Here is a 10006-nt window from a genome sequence, read left to right on the forward strand (position 1 = left end):
ATCAATACCTATCGAAATGTAGAAGAAAATTTTCAAATCGGACCATTCGTTATCGTTATCTCCATCTCCCTCGCACTCCCTTTACCTGAGTAACGGGTATCTGATAGTCGGGGACCCTACTATAGCGTTCTCTCTTGTTTTTAATTTAAATCTTTCATTTTATAATTTTGGATAAGTCTGTCACCAGTTATCCATAGAATAAAGAAAAGAATGACAAAATTTAAAATTTGGGTATTCCTGAGTAAAAATACAATACAAACTTATATTCGTTTACCTACAAGTTCCGCGATATTGCCAATAATAAGAATGTTTGTTGAAACACAATTTCATCGATCTTTCACAACCCCTAAAAATATATCTTAAATGGAAAACATTCTTATTTTTGAAATTTTGCAGTACTTATAGAGATATATAATAGCAATTCATGGACAGGGTCGTCTCATTGACATGCTACGGAAAGAAAAATAATCGAAATAGCCGAGTCGATCTAGCGGATGGTCTGTATGAAGATCGTGATCTCCGGAATTATAAAAGATGGAGAGTTGAGTTTATCATGTTCCTGTGATCTTTCATTTGCCACGCCCTCTTTTAAGCTATTAAGAAATTATTTAAGCATAATCAGTGACGTCACTACAGCAGTCAAAAATCCTTTTATGTAATTTTTCCACAACACATGACTCCTTTTAATTAGTGGTTTGCCGCGCCAAATGAATTGTTGGCTCTATCTGCCGGAGACATGTTTATTTTTATAGGGGGAACAGTGTAATGGGTTTCTTGACAGTCGACGCACTCGACTAAAGCGTATTGAGAATGTTGTTGTGTAGAGATTACATGAAGGTTTTTCCAATTATAAGGGCGTCACAATTCGAAACGTCACATTGGATCATGAAAACTGTGGGTTTATGGAAAATAAGTCTAAGTAAAAGCTTTACTCAGAATCATTTCAACAGCAGGGAAGTACAATGGATTCGTGAACCATTAACTTTAAACCATTAAAAAAATATTAAAAAACAAGAAAGGAAGCAAACCTTGGCAAGCCGAAGATTATACACCCCTGCACTTATTATAAAACGACTACATTTCGATATAGCTAATCGATAATCGGACGATTTTAATTTAATTAAAACCGTAATACCATAGTATTTAATTATTACAAAATCCCAAAGAGCAAATAAAAAAAATTAAATACAGCAAAGTTATACTTTCTAAATTTTGTTTACCGATTGTTCTTATGGGACCTTTATGATATACTCGCCCGATCCGGCTCATTCCGACTTATATACTATCTGCAATAGAAAGCAGATAGCTTTAAAGCTGAGGGACTAGTTTGCATAGAATCACGGACGGAGAGAATTTATAGGGTCAGAAATGTCTTATTCACTGTGTTGCTAACTTTTGACTGAAATTATAATATCCTCTGCAAGGGTATAAAAATGGTATTCCTTGATTAAAACTCATTAACCTCTTATTTGATATATTCATCGATTCGATGATTTTTAGGAGGACATCAAGTTTTGAATTTGAGCCGCGATTCAATAAAAATGCGAACTTTAGTTTAAGGAAATTCAATAAAGACTTAATTAGTTAATTTGTTGCTTCAAAAATAAAATAAGTACCAACAATAAATTTCGGTCAAATGGTAACAATAAAATAAACATATTAAATACGATTATCTAGTTAATAAGCTAGCCAAGCTGTTGTGCCTTTAGTCAGCCACGTCTACTTTATCTGCTTTTTCATCCATCAACCACAGGGGGCACATTCCAAGTAAACAGCCTACAGTGATGCCAACAATACGCCCCTAGAATTATAAACTTTTGTAATGATCAATTATCCATTTTAGGGGTGACCCTTAAAGCCTACATAACTGGATGACCGCTTGCTAGTCTTCAGTTCGAATTGCGCTGGAGTTAACTTGGGCTGCTTTAGACCCAATATCTGGCACCCATTCTCCACATAGGTGGCCATGGTGATGCCTAGAATATCGCTTATGGTGTTGCCAAGGCCAGCGGCTGCCATCGTAGATAGTGTTATAAAGTGGCCCAAATAATATTCAATATATTCGCCCTGCAAGTTGCATTCGCTAGAATAGTTAATGTGATAAGCCTGAAGACAAACTTACCGCCATGATCATGATAAAGTTGTCAAGAAATCCGAACGCGATAAACGGCACGGCATTCACAAAAAAAACTATAAATAAATGGCAATTTATTGGTTATTAAGTCAAAGTATTTGACACCTTACTTACTACTGTACAATTGGCCTGCGGTGGGTGGTGCTGCTGATTCAACTGAGAATTAGATAGAAGAAAGAATATATGTAGAAACGTTTAATAGGTGTGGTGTTAGTCCAAGTGCGTTTCAATTTTTCTGCACACGTCACTGAGTTAGTTGCTAATTAAGTCATTACCCATTTTTTTTCGCAGCCAATCATCTGGCACTGCACAAAAAGTGCCTGCAATGACCTGACCCAATGCCGCTTTATTGGAGAGTCGTCCGAATCGAGTGCGCCAACTGCCAACGGCCAGCTGGCCTGCAAACCCAATGATAGATTGATGTGTGAGGGTGGTGTAGACGAGACAGTTGAATGTTTTTGTTCCAGTGTTGTTTGTCGGAAGTGTAGGGTCGATTAGGAATAAATCGAAGATGGAAATCAAGAAGAATATGAAATAAATAAATATTGTTTTATTAAAGTCAAAAAGGATAAGAAAACTAAAAATGATGTAACATGAAATTTATACTAATCTGGCCCAAAAACCCAAAGTCGAGTTCCCTTACTAAGCAGCAACGTAGCTCGACCTGGAACAAAATTGAATTTTCTCCAAGAATATAATTGTTCTTTCTTGGTTCACGAACTTGTGAGATGGTAACTAGTGCCTAGTTAAGGTAAAGTACTGAATTGCGGTTGTCGAACGATCTGTCAAGGCACTAACCATACAACATATAGACTGGTCATTTCATTCAACCATAGAGTAAGAAACTATATAGAGGTTTCATTTGCTTTGCCAAAGCTCTGCTGAGAGCCATGTTCGAAACTAACTTCGGTTTCTCACCACACCCAACAAGTGCGAGGCACAAGCAATAGTATGGGGAGTTCTCTGCAGCTGCAGAAACTCACCGCCGGACTCGATTCCAGTTCGATCGAACAAAAATCACTCGAGAGCGCGGGCAGAGCAAATGAAACCTCTATATAGTTTCTTACTCTATGCCTTCTTCGAAATGCGCCTCTCTGCGACTGAACGACCGAACTCGTGCAATGAGTGCGCGAGCATCAAAATGAGAATAAGAATGAAAGCGCAAAAAAACCGAACGCGCACAATGTGTCCGGGGCCTGCCGCTTAGAGCCCTGGGTCCTGCCGCTAAGAAATTTTTGTGTCCATTTTCGTTGTATGAAATGACCAGTCTATATGTTGTATGGTTAGTGGTCATGGTCAGCTGTGTTAAAAATCACACAAAAAACGCTAGACAGAAATCAAAACAGGACAAATAAGCACCCCAAGACAACAAGCGGGTATTGCATTGCTCAACGGCGCCAAAATCTACAGTAGGTTAAGCTGAGATGGTCGGGCCATCTCCGAGTCCAACTTCAAAACACATGTTTTTGGCATAAACGCTACGCTCCTACAGCTGAAAAAAAAATCCATTTCCTATTATGGGATACCAAATCCGAGTATAAACGCAGACGCACAAAACGGCCGCACTCTACAGAGGCGCCAGGACCGACTTGCGAAATTAATCAGGTCGTGCAGTTTTCTCGAATCCGTTGGCCAGTATGTAAGTCTACAGGGTGAAAAGTAATCGATCTTATTTTTAACTTTTATAATAACGCTGTTTTCCATTTGGTCTTACAATGCAAGAGGCCCACGGCGTACGTTTCGGATTTAAGTTTCCTGCAGCTATAAGGCATTATAGAAATTATAGAAATCTATAAAATGATTAACTGTTAGTCTAAGGCGAGGAGGAAAGTATACAGGCGCAAGTATTACATTAACTCTTTCTATTGTTTAAGAATGTGGCTTGTACCGAATTTGTTAATTCTGATCAGGATTCCAGTTCTGCCATAATCATTTGGTTATATTGGTTTGTTCCATATGTAAGTTTTACTTATTTGTCAGGTGTGTTTCTACCAAAAACATGACTTGTTATGTAGGAATCGAATTAATTCAAATTCCACGATTGTCATTCCATAGAGCTTAGGGAAACCATTGATTATCGTGACTGTAGAGATGCAATTATTTGTTCGTTAGCTTCCTTTCAAAAGATGTTGCATTTTGTATATGAATTTTTTGCCGTATAGGAATTTCAGCAGCGAAATGTTCCGTTCTGTATTATAAACAGACGATGAGGGATTTATTGCTAAAGGTATAAGCTAAATTACTGAATGAACGGTAGGAACTTTTAATGTCATATTCTTAGAAATTACCACGCTGAACTGAACACTGATTGTGTTTTTTAAGAAGTGTAATTTGTAAAATTAATGCACTACATTTTTTTATCCCTGTCTGATTCCTGTGGCTTCCTGTCTTCATAAATGATATAAATAACGATTACGTGGTTCTACGCTTCAGAGACTTGTGCAGGGGTTACATTAGAATCAATACTGTTTAGTACAACTTGCAAGTGTTTAGTTGATTTGGACACAAATTCAATTTAATTCAAAGTACCATGTAGTTCTCTTCACATTTAAATGTTTCCTTTGACCAGATGGACTATGGAAAAGATTATCTTTCGTAATACGTTGTATTATTGTCGAGCGAACAGCTGACAACGTGACTGTAGTAAACGGTCAGCAATATACAAATGTTAAATAAATAATACAACAAATATTAAAAGATTTGTCCAATTTTTCACTGTTGTAGATTGTATTTTTTTCTTCAACTGCATTTGATTTTAATTATAACTACGAGAGCAGTTTGTAGACAAATAAAACAAAAACAATTATTAAACAAGAGAGAACGCTATAGTCGGGTGCCCCGACTATCAGATACCCGTTACTCAGGTAAAGGGAGTGCGAGGGAGATGGAGATAGAAACTTTGATCACGCATAACTTTTTAACGAATGGTCCGATTTGAAAAATTTTTTTCTACATTTCGATAGGTATTGATAAACACAATAAAACTGCATTTTTACTTTTCCGAAATATTTAAATTTTTAAAATTGTATATAAGCGATTGTGGGCGTTCAACTTGCGCTGCGTAGGAACTTCTAAAATCTACATGCAAAATGCCAATCTTCTAGCTTTTATAGTTTCCGAGATCTCAGCGTTCATACGGACAGACAGACGGACAGACGGACATGGCTAGATCGACTCGGCTAGTGATCCTGATCAAGAATATATATACTTTATAGGGTCGGAAACGCTTCCTTCTACCTGTTACATACTTTTGCACGAATACAATATACCCTTTTCTGCTACGAGTAACGGGTATAAAAAAGGACTAAGAATAACGTTGGCCCAAAGCAACATCGTATGTTTTAGAATAATAACACACGTATATATAGATGAGCAACAATTACAAGAGATGGTGAAACTAATCTAAGAATCAAGTTACACTAAAAACTATACATTAAAAAATGTTGAACAACATTGGAAAAAAAAGGGTAAAAGAAAAAAAATGGTTGACAAAAATGCTAAATGGTTTTAGAGTGAAATCGGCATTAGCGTATACGAAAGAGGGAAAGAAGAAAGAAAGAAACTGAATTGCTAAATATCAAATCACGCCTTACTCTCGCAGGCAAACTTTGAAAAAAGTTTAAAACAAGAAAGGCAAGCTAACTTCGGGCGGAGCCGAAGTTGCAGAATATTCTGTAAATTATATTCTCCAAAATTATTCATATGATGCATTCTTAATACTCATAAAAAATCCCAACTTTCTAACTTTAAAAACACCAAAGTTATGGCATTTCCAATCGTTCAGTTATATGGCAGCTATAGGATATAGGCGGCCGATCCTTATGAAATTTATTAGGTCGGATTGATTGGCCAAAAATAAAAGCTATAGAAAATCCCAACTTCCTAACTTTACAAACACCAAAGCTATGGCATTTCCGATCAATCAGTTATATACAGTCGGACATGCTTATATCAACTCAGGAGGTGATCCTGATCAAGAATATATATACTTTAGGGTCGGAGATGTCTCCTTCACTGCGTTGCACACTTTTGATCAAAATTATATTATAATACCCCCTGCAAGAGTATAAAAATCAAAAATGTTTTGCCAACAGAAGAAAAATAACAACAGAATAACAATAAACAAGAAAGTAAACAAACTTCAGCAAGCCGATGTTTATATACCTTTGCAGTTATTACAAAACGACTATATTTCGATTTCTATATATATATTACTCAAAACAATGAAGCTACATATGTCGATTTCGCGCTGTATTTTGCCATAGTTTCTATTTGATATTGTTGTCCGATTTTAATTTAATTCAAACCGTAATTGCATAATATTTAAATATTACCAAATCCCAAAGAACAAAAGAAAAAATGAAAAACAACAAAGTTAAATTATAAATTTTAAATAAATTATAAATACATTTTTTTTCCGTTTGTTCCTATTTACTACTTAAATAGAAAGACAACTTTTAGGAAAGTTTCAAGCAGATAGCTTTAAAACTGAGGGACTAGTTTGCGTAGAAACGGACGGACGGACGGTCGTACGGACAGAAGGTGATGGCTAGATCGACTCTCCTGGTGGTGCTGATCAAGAATATACATATATACATTATAGGGTCGGATATGTCTCCTTCCCTGCGTTGCAAACTTTTGGCTGAAATTATAATACCAGTTGCAAGTGTGTATTGCCGAAAAATGTATTAAAATCTAAGATCAATTTGGTAGGTCGGAATGATTTTCCAAAAATAATACCCATAAAAAATCTAAACCTCCTAACTTTACAAACACCAAAGTTATGGCATTTCCGATCAATCAGTTATATGGCAGCTTATATACTGCGTGCAAAGGAAAAAGTGTGTGTGCAAAGTTTCAATTAGATATCTAGATACCCTTTGCAAGGGTATTAAAATCTACCCAAACAAAATTCTTCATCACATTTTTTTCTTGAAGACCATATTCCAAATACGCATTATGCAAGATGGAATTGCTGGCACTGTCTTCGAAAATCTGAATCTAGACTTGCACAGGGTTTTTGGCAAAAAGCAGGGGGCTGTGTTTTAATGCAGTACTTACAAATAAATAAATTGTTATTAAAGTATTCGAGCGTTTCAAAAGGTAAAATATAGGCATGGTGAAAAAATTTTGCCTTGATTCTGATAAAACCAGGAGTGATGCTCCAATTTGGGGAGGAACTTCAATTTAACTTTTAAACGAAATGCGTACATGTATCCCCAGTGAATTGGTGATATGTATTCCGAAAATCTGACGACTATAAACCAAAGCTGTCATAGGAACGATCGGAAAATCGATTTAGATTAATTGTTTTTAAGCATTGAAATCGAACTATAGAATATTTCATTTTTATTACAGCTGTTTCATTGTGCAGTATAACCTAATATTCCACAAATTGATAAAGGTCAATAAGAAAATGGAAAGCTCTGACAACAAAAGGAGCCGAAGAGTGTGTAATGTCTTCAAAGAAACTCGCCAAAAAGTAGAAGCGATTTTCTCGAAAATAACTTTCGTGAAACTTGCATCTAAATTTTTTAAAAAAGCGAGTAAATGAATATTTATAAGCGACAAAAATGGCTAACTATAGAACGAAAGGCAGTCCAAAAAGAAATGGCCTTTTTTTCATGAAAATTTTACCAAATTGTTAAGGAAAACGAGCTATACAATACTGTATAACTTTATATTTTGCACAAGTTTATAGAAGTTAGCAACTAAGGTTGGTAGCTCTGAAAACGAAAGCATCGCTATTTTCTCGAAAACTGATGGTTTTAATACCCATTTCTCGTAGAGTAAAAGGGTATATTGTATTCGTTGGAAAATAGAGATGGAAGGAAGCCTTTATATATTCTTGATCAGGATCAATAGCAAAGTCGTCTATCGGCTTCGAAAATTACAAGAGATAAAACTTTGGGATTTCCCATGAAGATTTTAAATTTTCTTACGCAGCGCAAGTTTATTGCAAAATGTTGGCACACCCACAAATAACACTCAATATCCATCAACACTACAACAATTTTTATACCCTTGCAGAGAGTATTATAATTTCAGTCAAAAGTTTGCAACGCTGTGATTCCTTTCTTGTTCAAATTGTTATATTCGATGCAAATAAAAGCTTTTGTATATGTATGAATTCCTCAAGAAAAAGTCGTTTACCCACCCCATAAAAAAAGTTTATTGCAAATATACGAAATACTAAAATACTAATTTGACAAAATATTTATAAAAAAAATGTTTTTCCTGACAAAAAAGGTACGATTTCACCTTCAACACACAAACGTTGTGACGAAAAATGATTAAGCAGTCGACTTAATCCTTTTGTACATTTTTTCGTTATCGAAAGATATTCAAACCTGGAGATGAGCAAATTTGGCCTTTACATTACCAAAAATTCAATTTTAGTAGACCCAGCTTTTTATACCCTTGCAGAGGGTATTATAAATTCAGTCAAAAGTTTGCAACGCAGTGAAAGAGATATTTCCGACCCTAAAAAGTGTATATAAAATATTGATCAGCAGGAAAGTCGATCTAAAGTCTGTCAGTCCGTCCGTCCCTTTCTACGCAAACTAGTCTCTTAGTTTTAAAGCTATCTGCTTGAAAAAGTTGTCTTTCTATTGCAGGTAGTATATATGTATAATCATATAGCTCCCATAGGAACAATCGGAAAAAAAAAATGTAAAAAAGTAGAACTTTGTTTTTCATTTTATTTTGTTATTCTTTCGGATTTGGTAATATTTAAATACTACGGAATTACGGGTTTTATTCATTTAAAATCGGAAACTGATATATGAGTGCAGCTCCCATAGGAAAACCAAAAAATGATATATCAGAAATACGCTTTTAGTTTTATCAAAATCGGACAACAATACAATACTACAAATGTAGTCGTTTTGTAATAACTGCAGGAATATATAAACTTTGCTTATTTTCTTGTTTGAGTAAGTGTTCCCAAATCAATTTTGTGAAAGCAATCTTTCTTGACCCTGGTGTGCAGTTTTGACGAGAAGGAACCCATGGCCAAACTCATGGAGTTAGCCGCAGCATTGCTCTGCTTGCTGCTAACGGCAAGCTTGACCCGGAGGTGGGCACGAGATAGTCAAACAGTACGCGGTAAACTATCCAGCAAAGTTGAAGATGACCCTCTTAATCAGCAACAACGTCGGTAGCCATTACTGTGCCGCATTATCCCTGCAAGACTGCCGAATACTACGGAGCCTGTTCTAGGAGCGGGGCCATCAAATACGGACTTATGTAGTTTCCGCAACCCTCGTCTTGGACACGCAATGACCATTTCCTAGAAACGCACATACCCTTAAATTCGGTCAATTGAGAGTCAAGTGAAATAAACGTATTCCGAAAAGAACTCACTCTCGTATAACTTCTTCTCTTTGTCGGCGTCTATTTTGCCGAGGGCACAGCGCAGGTTGCTACGCTCCTCCTCGTCTAGGTTGCATAAAAGCTCCATGGCCCGCTCAGTAGACAGGTGGGTGCTAAACTTAGAGTAGTGGCTAGAAGAAGTGGTGCAGGTGGCGGCAGTAGAGGAGGACGGCAGGTTCAGCAGATGAGTCCCCAAAAGTTGGCCATAGGGCCATGACTGTTTAATCGTTGTAGAATTGCATTGGCGCACAAGGTTTCTGAGCGCGGAATGACATTGGTGTCGCATTGTTGATGTGCACCGGTTTGTATATAATTATTACACAATTTTAATCTCACACAGGATGTTTTTCCTCGCGCTTACGGTATAATTAATTATTTATAAATATGTTTTCACTGCCGGTTAAAATCGCTGAGCATTTAAACGCTATTGGTGCGAAAAAAATAGAGAAACTTATGTAGACACAAAAGGAAAACTCAATTATTTTAGTGATGGAAAAA

At 36.2% G+C, this 10006-nt stretch overlaps 1 protein-coding gene across 6 annotated transcripts in view; it reads right to left on the bottom strand.

The window, feature by feature from the left end:
- Positions 1-10006, bottom strand: part of LOC108037355 (transmembrane protein 65) — a 51027-nt gene extending 41021 nt beyond the window's left edge. The window contains exons 1-6 of one of the 6 annotated variants that reach the window (XM_017113908.1): positions 9870-10006; positions 2410-2532; positions 2245-2290; positions 2123-2190; positions 1864-2067; positions 1444-1801 (exon numbers count right to left, since the gene is read on the bottom strand). In XM_017113908.1, the coding sequence (XP_016969397.1) occupies positions 1706-1801; positions 1864-2067; positions 2123-2190; positions 2245-2290; positions 2410-2433 (438 nt within the window). In that variant the 5' untranslated portion in view covers positions 2434-2532; positions 9870-10006 and the 3' untranslated portion in view covers positions 1444-1705. Of the gene's footprint in view, positions 1-1443; positions 1802-1863; positions 2068-2122; positions 2191-2244; positions 2291-2409; positions 2533-9499 lie in introns of those variants that run through there. The other 5 variants (XM_017113904.1, XM_017113907.1, XM_017113905.1 and 2 more) reach the window with 5 other exon arrangements.

The sequence above is a fragment of the Drosophila rhopaloa genome, unplaced genomic scaffold (assembly GCF_018152115.1).
Source record: "Drosophila rhopaloa isolate 14029-0021.01 unplaced genomic scaffold, ASM1815211v1 contig_218, whole genome shotgun sequence".
In the NCBI taxonomy this organism is placed as follows: Eukaryota; Metazoa; Arthropoda; class Insecta; order Diptera; family Drosophilidae; genus Drosophila; species Drosophila rhopaloa.